Here is a 21,179-nt window from a genome sequence, read left to right as displayed (position 1 = left end):
GTGCGCATGTGGTGAGACTGCGTAGTTAGGGCTAAGGTGGCATCAAGTGCAGTGCCCACACACATCTTCCAAGATAAACAGACAAGTGAAAATTATGTGAGCTGCCGCAGCACCACCGAGCTGTGATCGTGGTTGGGGATCACCTTAGTTTTACGGAAGGAGCTAGGGGACGGTGATCGACGAGATGGGGGCGATCGGGAGAAGCAGCGATGTGGTGAACAAGAGCGGCTAGAGCAGGTAGGCAGAGAAGTGTCGCCAGAATGTACTGGGTGCGTTTGCGGGGGGAACCGAGGAGCAGCATGAGGGCCGTGGGATGGGAGTTAGGGCCAGGGGGTCGAAATCCACGAAGACCGGCAGTGAGGTGAAATATGGCCGATACGGCCACAAGTGCAGCATATAGGTTTGTCGTCTGGAGTGCGCCATACGGCTGGATTGCGATACCGCGTTGGGACATACAGGCTGTGGGTTCGTATGACAGCGCTGGACGGGGTCTAGTCAGGTCAATTAACTGAGCAGACGTTGGTCAAGCCAACATTGGCCAATTCTTGGCACACGATGGACTAGATCAACGAGAAGGTCGCCTGGCAATTATCGGGGCCATGGGTTGGGGTTGTGACAGGAGATGCGGCTTCTATTTCACGTCGGTTGATATGTAGGATGTCATCAGAGCGATTAGCCGTAGGCAGACTGCGGAGGTCTTCGCAGGAGGACGTAGCAGCCGTGTTGGGAAGGCGGGGTAATGGCTGGGCAATGCGGCGACTCTTGACTTCTTCAAACCGCCGGCATTCGGTAATAATGGCTTGCACAGTGGAAGAATTCTTGAACACAAGGAGGTGGAAGGCATCATCTGCTATGCCCTTAATGACATGTGCAACTTTATCAGGTTCGGACATCTTCCGATCCACTTTGCAGCACAGAGCGAGCACGTCCTAGATGTACGTGAGGTAAGATTCAGCATACGTCTGGACACGCAAAGCGAGGTCTTTTTGGGCGGTGCACTGACGTCCAACAGGCTTGCCAAACAAATCCTTGAGCTTGTGTTTACAAATGTCCCAGCTGGTAAGTTCCTCTTCATGGGTCTGAAACCAGATGCGTGCCGTGCCCGCGAGATAAAATATCAAATTAGCGAGCATGATGGTCTGATCCCAGTGGTTTCTGGAGCTCACCCGCTCATATAGTTGAAGTCAGTCCTCAACATCAGTGTCGTCGGTGCCAGAAAAGGTTCCTGGGTCGCGGGGTTGTGCTAGAATGACGGTGGGTGTGGGTGCCGATGGCCCTGAAGCCTCCTCGCCTTGTGCTGGCATTGTAGATGCAGCCACGGAACGCCCGCTGCATAAATCCGTCTTGATAATGATCCCACTACCTCCACCAAAAATGTTACGGGGTTAAAAACAGTCAGCAAATATTTATAGGATATTTACGATAATCGTAGCAGCTGACCAGATGGTAGACAGCGCGTGAAGATCAGAGTGCCGTCTTCTTCTGACCAAGCTGACAACATCATCTTCGTCAGCGTGTCACAATATATACATCACCAAGAACACCTTCCATAAAGCAAACCTTTCTATGCCTACTTTCCTAGCACAAAATGGTAAAGTATCATCATCTCGCGGATTCCGTGACATACGTCCATGGAACAGACTTTTAGTGGAGCTTGTAAGAGACCACTTTCACGCTTAAAAAAAAGAAAGAGAGAGAGAGAGGGAAAGACCTTGCAGTACTTTGTGAATCTAAAGTACAGGTGCAAGCTATGCTTCGTACAGTTGCAATAGCTATGACAGCTTATTGGACTCCTATATATGCCTATGTATACAGTAAAATCTCACTATTTTGGATTTTATGAGATTGAAAAGTGCTTGTGGTGACCAAGGCTCCATCGCTCTCTTCAGTGTTGCAGTGGCGCAAAATGCACGCCTTCATCTGCATCTCCCGATTATTTCATCACCAACTATGAAGGTTATTCCTTTTTTTTTTTCAAGGTACGATCATTCGTGAAATGAAAACAAGTGAAATTCCGATAATGCTGTGTGCAGATGTGTTGCACCTTGACCGAAGTATGCTCATAGATCGTGTGAAGTTGCAGTTGTCAATTCTGAGTGTGCAGTGAGCATGTAAACATGCCTCAAACAATAGAGTCTCCCAATAAGTGTGAAGTCCGTGCAGTCATTCTGCATGCTGATGGTTGCAATTCAGCCGAAATTCATCGACAAATGACTTTCTTTTAATGCGTAAACTTTCATAGGTGACAGTAAAGTGCAGTAATGTCGCAGGGACTTTGAAGCAGGATGCACAGACGTTCATGATGCAGGTGGACAGGGAAGGAAGCGAGTGTTAACCGATTATCTTGTTCAGCGAGTAGATCAGGCGATTCGAGAAAATCATCGGTCCTCAATTTCTGTGTTGAGTGATTCGTTTTCCAAAATTTCACTGTCAGCTCTCTATACCATCATAATGAGAGAGTCCAGTAATGCAGACTCTGCATGAGGTAGGTCCAAAACGTGCTGACCCACCATCACAAAACACAATGAATTGGTGCAGCCTTAACATTTCTCCAGTGCTACCATGTTGAAGAAGATTTTTTGAAGAATATAGTCACCGGGGACGAGACATGGGTCCCTTTGAAACTGAAGAAACAAAAGAGCAAACTAAACAGTGGATGCATTCAGATTCCCCGAAAGCAAAGAATTTCAAGTGAACCTTCTCCAGCAGCAAGTGTATGGCTACTGTGTTCTGGGACAGCAATGGATTTCGTGGAACATGGCACAACCATCACTGCAGCCTCATACAGCACCACTCTTAGATGTCTACGAAAGGCAATTGAGAACAAGTGAAGAGGAATGTTGTCATTGGGCATTGTCCTTCACAATAATGCGCACCCGCACAGTGCAGCTGCAACAAAACCTGTAACGTTTTCGATGGGAAGTGTTTGATCTCTTACCGCACAGCCTGAACTTGGTTCCCTCTGATTACCATCTCTTTTCTCACAGGAAACGCTGGCTAGAAGGGCAGGAGTTTGACTCGCACAATGAGCTGCAGACCAACATACAGAATTGGCTGAAAGCACAGCTTTCTATGACTAGGGTATAGGAAAGCTGGTACCATGCTACGACAAATGTCTCAATCGGAGAGGCAACTATATAGGAACATGTATCTAAATGTTCCAAATATAGAAGTTTGGACTTTCACTGTGGTTTTTCATTTCCCAACCCATCGGTCCTTGAAAAAAAAAATAGCTATCGTCGTTCTCCATCTCAATGCAGCCAGTTCTTCAATGCTGCATGCAAATACTAAGCTTCTTTTCTTTTTTTTTATATGGCCATGCCATCGTTTCAAATAGTACATTCAACAATTTTGCATTTTTAGCCCTTTACTAAAAAAAATGTGAGCCAGTGACGCAGCCTATCACGATCGCCAAATGTCTCAGGGTCAAAGAAATGCCTAGCTCAGCACTGTCAAAATGCACAGTTCAGCAATTCAAATCTGTGTCAGCCGACAAAAGTGCTCACTGTGTGCAAGTAGTAGCAGTAACAAATCGCGACGCTAGCTCTTTCTCTTTTCACTCAATTCTTTCGCTTTTATTTTTGCAAGACAAAATATGGTGCTTTGACTTTCTGAAGATCTGATATCTCCTCTTTACAATGGGACCAGGATGGCAGCATTGCGTCAACGGAAAGCCACACGAATTGTACTGTGTATGGCTTTGGAATGGCAAGAAGAACTGAAATGACATCCTTCGCATATCGTCCAGCCACTTGCATTGTGTGCAGCTGCTCCTAGTGCTGCTTTCATGCAGTTTCTTTCGTTTGCAGCATCGATGTGCTAAGCCTAATACAGTTGCATAGTGCTGTCCAGCTTAATCATGTGGTCACTGGAGACACGCTCACACGCTGTTGTCCACTTCACTTACTACAGTCAGTTGTATCGTTTCAAAAAAGCGTGCCACAGATACTGTAGAGATAAGCATAGTTTCGTTCTTTATGCCTGTGTTTTTCAGCTTTTCTTTTTTTTATCTCAAAAGCCAGCCAAAATATTAAAGTTGAAGTATGAAACTTTAAGCTATTCGTTCCCAATGTCAATGTTTACTTCTTAATAGCAAAATATTGTTACGGGGATGTAACACTACATTGACTTTCCCCTTTACAAGCTATCATATGCTAATTATCACAAGATGCATTCCAAACTTTCTGCTTTCAAGCTGAACGTGCAAGTAGCAGTCTGCTTACCCTCATCTTCACAAATTATCATCCGTTCATCATCACTGGATGCGTCTCCGTCTTTTTCATTGTTTCCGGGGCCAACATTGCCTATGGAAGACTCTGAAGTGTTTTCAGTCCAGGGAAGTGCAACAGCAGGATTCTGCAAACATTTGAAAATGTGGGAAGAAGATTTTTGGGTTTCAGTGTTTGCAGTTCACACCTCGAAACACCAAAGAAAAAAAGAAGTCCGCGAAATTTGTTTCCGGGAATTCAACTTGAACTCTATGGGTGATGTGTTATTCCAAAGTATAACTAATTTAATTTTTGTACATGTAACACATTTGCAGGCTTTAAAATCAAATGATATTTATCGACGATATGTAACTGAACATTTCAAAACTTTTTTACAAAAATTCACTGCCACCGAATTTCCGCCCCTTCGTTTTTTTTTTTTCGTTCGCTCGTTTGCTCCGCGTCTCCTTTTCCTCCTCCGCGTTACCCTCGTTGCTCCGCCCTCGGCCAGCGTACCCAGATGAGAAGTCCGTTCGCTGTTTCACTTCTCTGTGGAATTTTCCAGCAACCACATTACAAGCAGTACTTCACCTCACGCAGCTGCACTATAAGTGGTATGCGTGTAAGTTGCTTTCTATGGGAAGATAAATGGGAGTCATTAAACAATGCATTATATCTAGTCCTGCACTATAATTAGTTAGGTTATTAGTGGTCTGTGCTAAAATTAACAAAGTTATAACTGACACTAATTAATAATTATAGTTAGGATGATTACTGTTCATCAGGCAACAAAGACTGTTCATCACTGTCACTAACCCTTCACACCTCGTAATCAACATCACAATCCTCTGAATAACAGTACATAAGAAGCTCTTGAATTCCTGCATTGTTCAAAAAACAAGCCGACTTTTTGCACTGGTTCTCATTAAAAGTAAAATGAGACCAACACTAACAGTCAATAAGCTTTCTCACTCTGTCATATAAAAACACAACCTTCTATAAAGACTAGTTTAACCAACTCAGTACACTTGAACCTCATTATAATGAAGTTGAGGGGAAAGCCAAAATTATCGTATTTACTCGCATAATGAACGCACTCGCGTAATGGTCACAGCCCCCACTTTTCCAATCAAGAATTGTTTTTTTTTTCTTGCATAATAATCGCACCTTGAACTTGCTGCCGTGAAGTAGGACGCACACTGTACGATTCGGCGTCTGATATGGCGTTCGGTGAGTGCAACTGTGTCCGACGCCGTGTCGGACGCTGAGTTTTCCGCGTCTCCTACTTTTATTGTGATACCAATTATATGGACGACCCAGGCGAAGTTTTGTCGTCGTCGTTGCCACCACACGCCACATGGTGTAGGTGCGAGTGAAAGCACACAAGGGAATGCCGATGATTGCCGGCCCTGGGGGGAAGGCACAGCAGTGCTGTACTCTGGCAGCAACTGCATATTGCACAACCGCAGCTCTAGTTGATGGCGGCTCATGTCTTTTTGTGTGCTGCATTCTCGCCATTCAGTTTGCATTGAAGCGAATGTTCGCAAGTTTATATGGCCAGTAAAACTTACTTTGTATAGCTGTCTACACATTTACTATCGCAATCGATGGTTCGAATTTCGGCCGAAACTTACTTTAGAGGTGGCCGTAGAAAAAAAGAACTGCTTAAAATTTTACCCCCGCATAATGTACGCACCCCCCAAGTTTGTGCATATTTTTCGAGGAAAAAAAGTGTGTTCATTACGCGAGTAAATATGGTACTTCGTTATATGCACTATTCTGTCATATTGATTAATGCCCTTTACTGCAGTACAGTAAATCCTTACTAATTCAACCCTCGTTAATTCAGAAAATCGGATCATTGAGACATCCAGAAAATCAGATCATTCAGGCATTCGAGTCAGCACAGCTGTCAACTCTCATGCCAATGTGTATTTCTATGCAATGTATAAGTTCATGCCATACTTGAACCACCTGAGCATAACACCAGAAATGGCTTGAAGAAAGAAAACCTCACAAACTTACATCATTGCTTTCTCCATTTTTAGAGCCAGGGGTCTCTTCTTTTGCATTATCTGTAAAAGTAAGGGTAGTAATGTTAGAAAAAATTAAGTGCAAATACATATGTTAATGAGAGACTAAAACAGCAATGTTCAGCTAGCTTAGACTGTTAAAGTAGTGTTTTAAGATGTCTTTCTTGTTGAATCGTCTCAGAGATGTCTATTATATTGTAGACGAAACAAAAGTCACACTTCCCTTTTTGATTTTTATGTTGAAATGTCAGATCTCCACCATTACAGCGCTATGACATTAAAAATTTCAAAGTATATTTTTCCTATTCGGACCCTTTTAGTAGAGGAAAAAAACTTGGAAATGGCTGGGTTGGGCCTTCTTTACTGTTAAACAACTGACTAGATGCTGTCAATATTAATGTCATGGCAAGCTGGTGCAGGAATTGCCCGACGCTTCTTGTTCTGCAACATTTTTGGCCCACCATCATTCTTCTCATGGCAAGAGTGGCTACTTTGCTACTGCACTAGCTAAATTTCCTAATAGAGTCAAGCCCACTTATACTGATACCAGTTTTAACAGTACACTGAACATAATGAGAGTGTAGAAGCATGACTGAACGAGGACGTAGAAAGAAACAGATACAGAGACACAGCACCTCACTTTCAACTATAGATTTTATTTTCGCACGCATCGATAAGTATATACCTACAAGCGGAAACAAACGTGACAGCAAAAAAAGAACATTCAGTGGTGCATTTCGATGAACTGTACACGTGTGCAAGGCATGGTGAAAACATGTACTGCAATGGTCACAAAGATAAACCGAGGAATCGTATCTCCTTTTCAGATAGTGGCACCGAAGGCTCGCTTACAAACTTTTCTTCTAATTTTGCAATCTCTTAGGCCTCTGCAATCTCCCTCATCATCCTGCTATGAGCCCTATACAGAATGGAACTACAACATACTTTCAAACATAGGCTTGCAGGAACAATCTCTGCAGTGAATACCCAAATGACCCGAGATTACCCTAGTGACGCTATATCGATGCTCTTTTAATCTCATTGATGCACCTGCCAGTTTGACCAACATACATTCTTCCGCATGAAAGTGGAATATCACAGACGTTATGAGTGCAGGTTACAAATTGTTTGCGATGTTGAGTAGAACATGCGTGCCTTTTGTTATTCTCTGTATAAACCTGTTTGCATAGCTACTGTAGACGCTCAGGGGCAGGGAAAACCATTTGCGGTTTAATTTTCTTCGTGCCTGTTGCATTGCAGCAGAGCAGGATTGTCAAGTGAAGATGGGACTTCTTCCCTCTTGCTGCCCTTTGAAGTGCATTGTCCAGTCTGGCAGGAGCTGATAAAAACATGCTGTCTCATCCACGTTGAAAATATCGTCTTCAGAGTACAATTCAGCCACCTCTATTCTACATAACGATCATTGCACCAGGAATATGCGCCTTCTCTGTACGCAACCTTTTCCTCACCTAAGACTACCTGCCAAGTTATTCTGTTCCTTTGGCGAAAATGAAAAAGCCAACCCGCACTGGCGTAGAACTCAGTTATTTCAAGCGCACCGGCAAATTCGCTGGCAAAATTTTTCTTGGAGCATTGGGCCAGACATGGGAATGTTTTGCAGTCTGGCATCTTTGAACCACATGAGAACAGCTTAGTCCACATTTCTAAAGTTTCCCAGTAGCAGCCGTTTCCTCATAGGAGCGAGTTGCGATTCCCGGTGAACACTGACAATCTTGTCTCGGTCTTTCAAAATGGTCGCGATCGTTGATGGGGCAATGCCACGCTGTCTGCACAAGTCGATTTGCTTTTTCCCTGCGTCGATTTCCTGCAATACGTCCAATTTGTCCTGCAGCGAATACTGCTTTGGCTTCTTCTTAGCGCCGTCGCTAGCTGCATTCACTGTTGGATCTTGCGAGAACATCGCCAACCCTCTGTTGTGAAGTTCGTGGTGAAGCAGTTGGCACTCAACATGATGATGATGATAGCTACTGCACTCTCGGTTCTGTTGCAGCACTGTTACTTTTAGCCGAATTCGTAATACTGATGTTCCTCGCTTATTAAGGGGAAATAAATATGTACATTATTCTGAAATATGCACTATATTGAAATTTGCAGTTCTGAAATATTTTTCATTGGGAATATAGGCAATATGGTGGGGATTTTTAAAATATTCGTAAATTTGAGAAAATCATTAATGTGGGGCTTGTAACGAGACTTGACTGTATAATATATATATATATATATATATATTATACAGTCAAGTCTCGTTACAAGCCCCACATTAATGATTAATTAATGGGGCTTGTAACGAGGCTTGACTGTATAATATATATTATACAGTCAAGTCTTGTTACAAGCCCCACATTAATGATTTTCTCAAATTTTCTCAAAGAAAACCCCCTTCATCATCATCGTGGACTGCAGTCTCAACAGGAGACCGAGAGAGGTAGGCGGCGTTGGTGTGTCAATTCCCCGATTTTTATACAACCGTGAAGTCGAACTCTTTGAGCCGAAGACTCCAGCGCGCAAGCCGACCAGCTGGATCTTTTAAATTAGTCAGCCAGCAAAGTGCATGATGATCACTGACAACGGTGAAACACCGACCATACAAATATGGCCGAAATTTCATGACGGCCCACACCAGTGCGAGACATTCTTTTTTTGTAGTGGAGTAAGCCTCCGTCCTTGATAGCGTCCTGCTGGCGTAAGCAATCACTCTTTCGGTACCATCCTGCCGCTGTACAAGCATTGCGCCAAGGCCGACATTACTAGCGTCGGTATGAAGAATCGTAGGAGCGTCTTCATCAAAGTGTGCGAGCATGGGAGGAGTCTGCAGCCGTTACCGTAGGTCATTGCTGGTCTTCACCCCACACGAAGGGGACATCTTCTCTGGTGAGATGTGTTAATGGCCATGCGATGTGCGAAAATTCCGCAATAAACCGTTGGTAGTGGGCGGGCAAGTTCGGGGTGCGATCATTACACGGGAAATTAAAAAAATAGAATTTTGACGACAAAACTCAGGGGTGCGATCATTACGCGAGTGCGATCATCATGCGAGTAAATACGGTATTAGGTACGCCTGATGAGGATTACAGGTTTGTGAAGTGTAATACAGTTTTGAGCGGACCAATGTGTTGTAAACTAGAAGTTTTGTATTAGAATTGGCAAAATGCGCCACCGTTCCCTGCTGCAGACTGATTGTATACGTTTTCCGGCTGCTACATCCCATGCGAACAAGTAAAGATGCGAGGTGCCTGCGATCGAGAACAGTATATAGCTGCTGGTCTATGAAACCGACGGTGCACACATTTTCTTATTTCAGTACCAGCAAATCTCCGCCTGGGTCGTCACACCCTACATTCACAGCTATTGCCGCCAAACCTATTGCGATAAGCACCTTCACTTATCTGCTTTACAGCGCAAGGTGCATAGTGCCATTGGTAGCGTAATTCACACTTTTAGTAGGCAATAATCGAAATGCACCGCTCTGCTGTTCCCTGCTCCAGGTGGCACAATTTGGGCATCACATTTCACTTCGGCGGCATCCGGCGTCGCCCACCAGCTTTGACCTTGTTCTCGTCTCACTTATTGTCTTGAATTTCTATCTCCCACATTCCCCGTGTTTACCCTTTTGTAAGGTAACTTATGTAAGCGCTCTTTTTAACATGTCCCGTGTTATTTTTAATGAGTAAACAGCCATACCTTGTGGTCTTCAGGCCATACAACTTTTTGTTAAGCACGGCTTTAGCAAGTTTTCAGTATGATAAGGAGCAATAGTCATCATCATCAGCAGCAGCAGCCTAGTTACGCCCACTGCAGGGCAAAGGCCTCTCCCATACTTCTCCAACTACCCCGGTCATGTACTAATTGTGGCCATGTTGTCCCTGCAAACGTCTTAATGTCATCCGCCCACCTAACTTTCTGCCGCCCCCTGCTACGCATCCCTTCCCTTGGAATCCAGTCCGTAACCCTTAGTGACCATCGGTTATCTTCCCTCCTCATTACATGGCCGGCCCATGCCCATTTCTTTTTCTTGATTTCAACTAAGATGTCGTTTACCCGCGTTTGTTGCCTCACCCAATCTGCTCTTTTCTTATCCCTTAACGTCACACCCATCATTCTTCTTTCCATAGCTCGTTGCGTCGTCCTCAATTTCAGCAGAACCCTTTTCGTATGTCTCCAGGTTTCTGCCCCATATGTGAGTACTGGTAACACACAGCTGTTATACACTTTCCTTTTGAGGGATAGTGGCAACCTGCTGTTCATGATTTGAGAATGCCTGCCAAACGCACCCCAGCCCATTCTTATTCTTCTGGTTATTTCAGTCTCATGATCCGGATCCGTGGTCACTACCTGCCCTAAGTAGATGTAGTCCCTTACCCGTTCCAGTGCTTCGCTACCTATCGTAAACTGCTGTTCTCTTCCGAGCCTGTTAAACATTACTTTAGTTTTCTGCAGATTAATTTTCAGACCCACCCTTCTGCTTTGCCTCTCCAGGTCAGTGAGCATGCATTGCAATTGGTCTCCTGAGTTACTAAGCAAGGCAATATCATCAGCGAATCGCAAGTTGCTAAGGTATTCTCCATTAACTTTTATCCCCAATTCTTCCCACTCCAGGCCTCTGAATACCTCCTGTAAACATGCTGTGAATAGCATTGGAGATATCGTATCTCCCTGTCTGACGTCTTTCTTTATAGGGATTTTGTTGCTTTCTTTGTGGAGGACTACGGTGGCTGTGGAGCCACTATAGATATCTTCCAGTATCTTTACATATGGCTCATCTACACCCTGATTCCGTAATGCCTCCATGACTGCTGAGGTTTCGACTGAATCAAACGCTTTCTCGTAATCAATGAAAGCTATATATAACGGTTGGTTATATTCTGCACATTTCTCTATCACTTGATTGATAGTGTGAATATGGTCTATTGTTGAGTAGCCTTTACGGAATCCTGCCTGGTCCTTTGGTTGACAGAAGTCTAAGGTGTTCCTGATTCTATTTGCGATTACCTTAGTAAATACTTTGTAGGCAACGGACAGTAAGCTGATCGGTCTATAATTTTTCAAGTCTTTGGCGTCCCCTTTCTTATGGATTAGGATTATGTTAGCGTTCTTCCAAGATTCCGGTACGCTCGAGGTTATGAGGCATTGCGTATACAGGGTGGCCAGTTTCTCTAGAACAATCTGACCACCATCCTTCAACAAATCTGCTGTTGCCTGATCCTCCCCAGCTGCCTTCCCCCTTTGCATAGCTCCTAAGGCTTTCTTTACTTCTTCTGGCGTTACCTGTGGGATTTCGAATTCCTCTAGGCTATTCTCTCTTCCACTATCGTCGTGGGTGCCACTGGTACTGTATAAATCTCTATAGAACTCCTCAGCCACTTGAACTATCTCATCCATATTAGTAACGATATTGCCGGCTTTGTCTCTTAATGCATACATCTGATTCCTGCCAATTCCCAGTTTCTTCTTCACTGTTTTTAGGCTTCCTCTGTTCCTTAGAGCATGTTCAATTCTATCCATATTATACTTCCTTATGTCAGCTGTCTTACGCTTGTTGATTAACTTAGAAAGTTCTGCCAGTTCTATTCTAGCTGTAGGGTTAGAGGCTTTCATACATTGGCGTTTCTTGATTAGATCTTTCGTCTCCTGCGATAGCTTACTGGTTTCCTGTCTAACGGAGTTACCACCGACTTCTATTGCGCACTCCTTAATGGTTCCCATGAGATAGTCGATTGCTTCAACACTAAGGTCCTCTTCCTGAGTTAAAGCCGAATACCTGTTCTGTAGCTTGATCCGGAATTCCTCTAGTTTCCCTCTTACCGCTAACTCATTGATTGGCTTCTTGTGTACCAGTTTCTTCCGTTCCCTCCTCAAGTCTAGGCTAATTTGAGTTCTTACCATCTTATGGTCACTGCAGCGTACCTTGCCGAGTACGTCTACATCTTGTATGATGCCAGGGTTCGCGCAGAGTATGAAGTCGATTTCATTTCTAGTCTCACCATACGGGCTCCTCCACGTCCACTTTCGACTAACCCGCTTGCGGAAAAAGGTGTTCATTATCCGCATATTATTCTGTTCTGCAAACTCTACTAATAATTCTCCTCTGCTATTCCTAGAGCCTATGCCATATTCCCCCACTGACTTGTCTCCAGCCTGCTTCTTGCCTACCCTGGCATTGAAGTCGCCCATCAGTATAGTGTATTTTGTTTTGACTTTACCCATCGCCGATTCCACGTCTTCATAAAAGCTTTCGACTTCCTGGTCATCATGACTGCATGTAGGGGCATAGACTTGTACCACCTTCAATTTGTACCTCTTATTAAGTTTCACAACAAGACCTGCCACCCTCTCGTTAATGCTATAGAATTCCTGTATGTTACCAGCTATTTCTTTATTAATCAGGAATCCGACTTCTAGTTCTCGTCTCTCCGCTAAGCCCCGGTAACACAGTACATGCACGCTTTTTAGCACTGTATATGCTTCTTTTGTCCTCCTAACCTCACTGAGCCCTATTATATCCCATTTACTACCCTCTAATTCCTCCAATAACACTGCTAGACTCGCCTCACTAGATAGCGTTCTAACGTTAAACGTTGCCAGGTTCAGATTCCAATGGCGGCCTGTCCGGAGCCAGGTATTCTTAGCACCCTCTGCAGCGTTACAGATCTGACCGCCGCCGTGGTCAGTTGCTTCGCGGCTGCTGGGGACTGAGGGCTGGGGTTTGATTGTTGTATTAATATAGGAGGTTGTGGCCAAGTACTGCACCAGGGTGGCCAATCCTGCTCTGGTGAGAGAGTGCGTTACCGGAGCAATAGCAAGTAAGCAATAGTAAGGAGCAATAGTAAGTGTAACACAAAGCAAACACAAATAAGCAAAAGAATACAAAGCAAACAGCAAGAGAACAACAACTGATGAGATGACGCGACCCCAGAACCTGAGTGAGAGCTTATGCAATTTTTCAAATTTTGTGTTTCAGTAACCATCGTACCGGGAAGGGTGTTTGACAGGTGCATGGCACGTCAAACTTTTTTGTGGACAGTATGTCAAAGTGCCAACAATTTGAAGGCATCTGTGCTGCCATTGATCCACTTCATGTTGAGGTTATTATGTGATCTACTATACACACTTGCACTGCATTTGAGATGAAAGGTGACATCTAAAGGCTGACTACAACAAAATTATACCACAGTTAAATTTATTGCTAATAGCCATGGCAAAGTGATAGGGCTGGTTTTGGGTCGAGCGGTTTTTAAGATTAGCAGCATTTATAGAGTCCTTCAGTAGATGACAGACCCACACGTCAGTGTGTGGTGCAAGATGCACATAACTTGAATGACGGTAACTGAGCCAGTTGCTCCCTTGCTAAGGCAGCACTTGTTACCTGTGCATAGTGTGGAGTTGCTATGCCCTTCTTTCCCCAGCCTACCAGTCTCTTGGCGGTCGCTGCTGTCCCCAGAAGCCAAATGAGCGCCCAGGTCGTCCGAGGTGCTGAGGCACTTGCGCATGGTGTCTTTGCACTGGGAGCCAGAGCTGGACTTCTTGCGATCCCGGCTGCACCATTTCCAGTCGGGGTGTGCCTTGAAGTGTGCCTCTTTCACCTGTACACATGGAAATCAAGAGCATAGTCATATGAGTAATGCTGTATTTCACACACCAAACAATATAAGGCCCCATATGCAGTTTGGTAGGGCGACAGCTCCCACTCCTGTGCCACAAGAAAGTTACAACTCAGTGCAGCTGAACTGTAAAAGTACTGAAAGCTGGGCAAGTTGGTAGCTACTATTAATTATGAAATGGCAGCGTGCACACAACAAATGAGACATAAGGGAAAGGTAACACACAAGTGCTGGCTCTCGAATCAGTTTTTATATACACACACGCACCCAAAGAGCATCGGCAATGGCTTGCCAAAGATAACCACTCACACTTAGCCAACCAGTGGGAAAGCTTTCATTGTGAACCTGTCCTTTATGATACTGCACTACGATTTTGTTTGCTAATAAAAACTAACACGTAAAATAACCGAGGCCTTTCATATCAAAAAGCGTGCTGATATATGCGTGAGACATTTATAGTACTAACTGACAAGAAATTCACCTTTTTGAGCACCACGTGATTTTCTTTAGTGTATGTAGAAGCTCTGCGTTTTTTATATTTTTTTTTTCTACTTTGATTCTGAATGCTCCTACACATGCTCACTTTATTTAGCCTGAGTATGTACACATATATATATATATATGTAACTTCCTTTCCAAAAATAAATAGAGGTGCGAGTCAGTGCTTGTGTGTTACATTCACCTTGTGTCTTGTTTGTTGTGTGCGCGCTTTAGTTTCCTAATGATCAGTGCAGCTGGACACAGACACTGAAATGACATTTGTAAGCAAATTGAGCAATCCTTCAGTTTACGTTTAACAGTGTCAAAGGGCATTTGAGAAGCACAAATGTAAAATGCACTGTCGATGAAGAAAATGGAAGCATGAATTAAACATGTTTACAGTGCGAACAAGAGGTTATACAAATAGACTAAGACGATGCTAACTCATGCTGAATATACCGTTTGTTCTCAAACCATTAGAGCTATGCATGACTGGGCATATTCAGTCCTTCAGAAGGAGACTGCAAATTTTAAGTTATGGTGGCTCCACTTCTGCCTAGGAATAGTTCAAGTGCATGGCTTGACAAAGAAAGCTTTGGTATATGTATGCAGTAGGAGACTGCCCCCAGTCTTAGCAACCACTTTTCTCTCCAGCTACAGCATGCAGGAATAGATAAGCATAGTGCCACATGTCCTTTATTTACAAATCCTTTCCATGCCCTTGCTGAATTATGCATGCTGTTAGTGAAATCCATGCTACTACTTGTGTGCAAGATGCATTCATGGTATCAGGCTAATATTACCATCACGAGTGTTGCAGGTAGCATGATGAGCTCCTTGCTATAGGGTGTAATTGAAAACATGCAGCATATTCCTGCGTCATTGAAAGGGCTGTCAGTTTATCCAGAAAGATGCAGACTGCCAGCAGTGTCATTCGATCTAACAACTGTGCTGTCAGTACAATTGCTATAGATGCAAGTAGTAACTTCCCTTTTGCAAGCACCAAATCACCCAATATAAAGTTTCCATGCTTGTTGCTCTTGGCCAGAGTCTGACCCCACTGGCCTATCCCAATATGCGATGAAAGAAAAGCAAGCACATAACTCACTTTGAAGGCAAGGTCGTGGTACTGCTGCTTCTCAGATGGGTTTAGTGCATACCACCATTCACCCAAAATCTTGCTGACGGTGCGGTTGTCCTGGTTGGGATGTCGCTTGTGCACCAGTGCTCGATGACGCTTGCTGAAGATCATGAACGCATTCATTGGCCGTCTGATGTGTTCTTTCTCCTTGACCTGCATTAAGCGCCATTTGGCAAGGGAAGGGTGTGCACCTGGTGTCTGTAGTGATGTGTGCCTTAGGCAGCTAGCTGCCAGCGAGGCAAACAAGTTACGATTGACTCTAGTCAAGTGAAACTCCTACAGACCGTATATTTTTGCTTGAAATATAGAGTCCGAGTTACCTGAAGTTGAGACAAATGAGGTCCAAAGCAAAGTTATGAGATACACAAAACTGATTATAAACACAAAACAATATACAAGAGCAAACAATTGGCCACTACCTGTTTGCATTGTAGGAAAAAGTCCTCACACACGCGTGTTTGCATACAAGAGCCCCAAAGCACAGCTCGTTTGGCAGCATCTGGCTGCAATTACAGAAACCCAACTGCAAGCCATTAACCCTTTAAGGGTCAATACCGTATATTTATGGTGCCGTCTATATGTTTGATAATTTTTCAACTCTTTATTGCCCAGCAAGTGCTGCCACACTGTGTGGGTACAAGTAATTCTTTATATGCTCCGCAGTCTCTTGGTTTTCATTGCATGGCTTCTTCGCGATGACATTTCAGCGACCGCACGCGCATCCACGCGTCGAAGGGCACGCGGCAGTTAGTTTTGGTTTCATCTCACAGGCTGTTTCCATTCGTTTCGCTCCTAAAAACTGATATCCATCTTGTTTCTAATCTCTCAAAGGGTCACGGCTGGATGCTCACCCATCTGTTTCAAACAGGGGAGCGATTGCATCTGTTCAAAGGCAGGCGCTGGTATATACAAATGATGGCACCATGTACAAACGATATTGTCATGTTTGTGTTCTTTTTCTCGTGACATCGGCTCACGAAAACTGATTGGCCCTCGTTGGCGACGGAATGGAGGATTACTGCAAGTTTCTGACTTATTTTGGTTTTCTGACAGGTGCACAGCCATCAAGTCTTCTTGCGTGCGCTACATACACGGTTCGATTATGCGCACATGCAGCATATAATCCAGCACACATGAGCCGGTTTCCGTGCTGAAAGCGAATCAAGCAGCAATTCCTCTGATGTGGCCTACCACCCAAGTGCCAAATCAGAATATATATATTCCAGTGTATTTAATTCTTTATCGCTGTTAAAAGTATTTATGGAAGCCCATCTGTATTCATGAACAAACAGTGCATGTTTACCTAGGAAATTATTTTTTTTTGCCGAATTATGACCACTATAAAAAAATTGCAGCATAATTTTTTTCAAACTAGGTCAGTCTGAATATTTTAAATCTGCTGCAATAAAAAAAATGTTTGATCCTGCGAGTCAATTTTTGCAGAAAAAATCAACCCTCAACGGGTTCAACTATTAGAACCGGGATATCACTGACAGACAAGATGGTATCCATATGATGCCCAACAGTTGCTGATGGCTGCTACTGCAAACACCCCATCCATAATAAATATTGCCTGACCACGTGTTGTTTTCCAATTTGCACCTTTCAGGTATTGCAACCAAACACAGTTTCATTAAACATTTCCACAAAACAGTGGTTAACTAAAGTTTGGTGTTTTCTGAAATACTGCAGTTTTTCCCATAGCCATCACTACATTATGATCAAACACGATCAGGATCAAAATTCTGAATCATGATTGGTTCTCTTCCTCTGCTTGCAATAAGGAGCCAATCACAATACAGAATTTTAATCCCGATCGGGCTCCATCTCGATCCAGTGCCCCATCTAGCAGAGTATAAGAGTAAGCTCTCTACTGCAACAACAAGCCACATAGCCATACCTTGCGTGGGCTCTTTGGGTCATCTTTTGGGAGCGCACCTAGCGATTGTGTTCTCCGCTTGGCAGATGGCACAACAATTGCTGTAGGTGAATCTGTGCTGTCGAACACGTCGTCATCGCCTTCCTCCTGGTCATTTACTGTGGACAAGTTGGTATGGCGCAATCAAAGAGAAAACATTTACAGTGGTCCATGTCCACATCTCCTGTATGACATTTCAGTTTGGCAGGCACGTAAATATAATTTTCTCTCAATACTGTGCTAACTGATACATTTTTTCTTTACTGCCAAAGTAAAATTACAGTTCCTCTGTCTTCTAATGTCTCAATGCCATTTCTTAATAAATCAGTACCTCATAAAAGTAGCCCCAATAAATTAAACCAAACTAACAGTAAACGTACAATAAACACTTCAAGTGCATAAAGTAAAGTTAGAAGAGCAAACATACTGCCACAACATCAGCACAACACTAGCATTTAACTCCTCCACACTCCCTCAAGCTAGTCATCTTTGGAATTACCTTTCGTGATGTCATAGCTTGCGAGAGTGACTATGAAAAATCATGACACCTACCAATCATGCATTTTTATAATGATTTTACATAATTATACTTCTTAGCAGTTCGTTTATTCTTTGCGGTCTTCCTATAGCGTTTTTTTAATCCCTTATTGTTGCACTTAATGTAATATAGTTATATGCTAGCTGCAAAACCTTAATAGCAAAATATGTTATGCTTGTTTCTTTATTTTTATAAATTTTTAAGACAATTTTTTTGCTTTGTTTTCACAGCTCTGTTGTGTTTTATTGTTTGATAAATGAATGCTTGAAACCTACAGTTTTTTATTTTTTTTCTTGTGTTCATTGTAAAAAAGTTTTGTGTTTGACCACTGACATATTGTGTGCATTACTTGCCTATCATTACTTGTCTCCCATCCCCAATTTGTAGTGCTGCATACAGGCGGCATGGCTGCTACAAAACTCAAGGCTTATATACAAATCATATGTTTTACAACACAGCTTAAACAGATATTAAAACAATGCCACGTTTCACTTGCTTGCTTAAGAAAACTTGTATCGAGGTGCCCTACACAATTATTCATGTTTTTATACCCACATTTTTCAAAAAGCTTCCGCTCGTACGTCCCATACACCTGTCAATAACAAACGCCAAGAGAGAATGAGGTGCTGGTGGTACTTAGTATTAAAGTAGGGACTAGGAGAGCCACCTGATGCCTACTGCTTGGTTTAGTTTCATAATGTTGTTGTAGCTACCTAATATCACCAAAAATGGAAGTGGACAAGGAGATGCCTGCAAGCAAGGTAATTAAAGAAGGGCTCTTTCCTTGAGTGAAATTTCTCTTGAGTGCACTTAGGAGCTTGGCATTAGAGGCAGAGTTGAGGTGCCATTTAGGGTCTGGATTATACAGCACAGCATAAGGAGGCGCCCAGGGGCCGTATTCTGTAACAGATTGCTTTGGAACTGGTTTGCTCTCAAGAACGCCATAGGCCGGCGCTTTATTGTCGTCATCCCTGGTGGGCGTTACTAGAAATTTCGTTGTAACCACACAGGTTGTCAATCATCTCGAAAGGGCACTCGTCGTCTCCTATGAGCGGAACGGCAGAGAAGTGGTTCGCTCAAGGGTCGCACACGGTCGTGAGCGTAATCTCAAGGGTCGCTAAGGCAACTGTGACCGTCTGCTAGTTTCGCACTTGCCAGCACGAGACAGAGACACCAATGGCTACTCTTTTGGTGCATTGCTGGCAAGCACTGGTGAAAGACAACAACGTAACGAGAGGCATTGGTGTGATGCGTTCAACATGAGCGCATGACAGTTCCGAAGACACAGTGCGATTAATCTGTGATGGGCTAGAATATCTCGGACCACGACATTTAGTAGCATTGACATTGTGATGAAAATGCTTTGGGGGCTGCATTTTTTTGCCCCAGATTGTTCTCAGCAGTGCATCTGCAATGAAGAAGCGACTGCGCTGTTATAACTGTCAGTTAGTCGCATCATTACTGCCACCACTAGGGCCAATACAGTTGAGGGAAAATAAAAAGTGTGGGCAAGATTGTGAAGGAGGAAGCCGCAGTCAAAGAACGCTTCCTTGACCACAGCAAGATTCCTGGAGTTGTCAGATGTTTGGATGGAACTCTCATCGCAATCGTCTGCCCTAAGGAGCTCAGCGCCGACAAAACAAAATCATTTAGAGCTGCAGTCTATGCCGAGAGAAACTCCTTGATTGCTTATTGTATGGCACACCACCTGGCAACAAAGAAATAAAACACTGCAGTCTAAAATTAAACCACCAGCAGCTGTCTGCATCGGAAGCTTACAGCTAATACTGGAAATTAAACATACAGGTATTTTACACAAACGAATATATTTTATTGAAATAGTACCATCCTTCAATTACTATATCATCCCCAAAGTACAAACAAAAACGATGACGTTACCACTCGCAAGATCGCCACTCGTTGATTGGTCTCCCTCCTGCAGCGGCGTTCTACTTTTTCTCTGAGTGACGTAACAGCCAGAGCAAACCGGCTCCAATGCAAACCGTTACAGAATACAGACCCAGGGCAGGCTTCGCATGAATCAGTATGCAATTTGAAAGCACTGGTGCCATGACTTACTTATTTTCGCTGTTTTCATGAATCCTTACAGACACAAATATAGTGTAACTACTTAACAAAAATGCAAGAAACATGACTGCATTTAATTTGGCAGCCACCAGCCACATGCTTCTTATGGACTCCTAAATTGAAGCAGTTCACACCAGGAAATGCCTCCCTTTAAGCATTCTAATAAATAAAGCCATGGCTCCAGCAGAAATGTGCCTCAGTTACCTAATCACGAGGTCTATGGTATATATTTAAAGTTAGGATTGATTTAGTGCCCTTTAGAAAACTCAGTACCGCTGTGTGGCAAAGCAGTATGCTTTAATGAATGAGGAAAATGAAGCAAGGTCCAAGTCCGTCTAATGTAGATAGAATAAAATGACTATTGTGAATGAATGAACTGAGAAATTATGTCTAAAATGCATTCATAATCAGCTACAGTTTGTCTTTTAATCATCATAATTGCCTGCAAGCTCAATTTCAGAGCCACCAGATCAGAATAGAAGGCGCCCCTTACCATTGCTGGATTGTTGAGTACCATCGGGTGGCACAGGGGCAGTAGTCACAGTGGGCGGTGCACTGCTGGGTGGCGAAGGGTGGGTGCCCAGAAAGGGGACCAGCGAGTGCCAAGGAAAGACAGGAATGGGCTTGCCATCGTTCCAGCCTGCAGACACAATGACACATGCACCTATGGAACAAAAATATGCTGAGACAACTGCAATATTTGACATTCAGGGAGGACAGCCCAAGAAAAGTGACAACTAGCTCGCACAACAATTACTAGCTACTACTGTATAATTACAATTTTCCGCTTAGCCTACAAGACTTCAAGTGTGATAACGACATGCACTTGGTAATTGCAACAGTTGTTACTAGTGGTAAACCATTCTTACACCTCATTCACAATGAGTACTGCTCATAAACGTTTAATAAATTAAAAATTCATCTACATGCTTTTGGGTTAACAGAGCTGAACTTGCAATAGCCAGAGGAAACATGCATCCTGCCAAAGTATGCAATATTGCCTCCTAAGCATATGCTTCAAAACTTGCTAATAATGCACATTTAAACTAGCCCATATAGAATCCAGGCATTTCTAATTACTACCTACATCGGAAAGCGGAAATAATTATTTGTTGAAAACCAATGCACAACGAGATCACCTACATTAAAAGTTC

The 21,179-nt window shown here is 43.4% G+C and overlaps 1 protein-coding gene across 10 annotated transcripts in view; it reads right to left on the bottom strand.

Annotated features, from left to right (window-relative positions):
* The window catches only part of LOC142582481 (protein capicua homolog), a 99,824-nt gene that overhangs the window by 55,476 nt on the left and 23,169 nt on the right, over window positions 1-21,179 (bottom strand). For 8 of the 10 annotated variants that reach the window (XR_012828446.1, XM_075692253.1, XM_075692254.1 and 5 more), the window contains 6 exons: window positions 20,519-20,665; window positions 17,382-17,518; window positions 15,449-15,634; window positions 13,626-13,842; window positions 6,234-6,283; window positions 4,224-4,356 (listed from right to left, as the gene is read on the bottom strand). Coding sequence is in view for 9 of the 10 variants with exons in the window: in XM_075692253.1 (XP_075548368.1) it covers window positions 4,224-4,356; window positions 6,234-6,283; window positions 13,626-13,842; window positions 15,449-15,634; window positions 17,382-17,518; window positions 20,519-20,665 (870 nt within the window). In the remaining variant the exon portion in view is untranslated. The remainder of the gene's footprint in view (window positions 1-4,223; window positions 4,357-6,233; window positions 6,284-13,625; window positions 13,843-15,448; window positions 15,635-17,381; window positions 17,519-20,518; window positions 20,666-21,179) is intronic. The other 2 variants (XM_075692256.1, XM_075692259.1) reach the window with 1 other exon arrangement.

Source organism: Dermacentor variabilis, chromosome 5 (assembly GCF_050947875.1).
Source record: "Dermacentor variabilis isolate Ectoservices chromosome 5, ASM5094787v1, whole genome shotgun sequence".
In the NCBI taxonomy this organism is placed as follows: domain Eukaryota; kingdom Metazoa; phylum Arthropoda; class Arachnida; order Ixodida; family Ixodidae; genus Dermacentor; species Dermacentor variabilis.
This window is presented reverse-complemented; position numbering and strand designations above follow the sequence as displayed.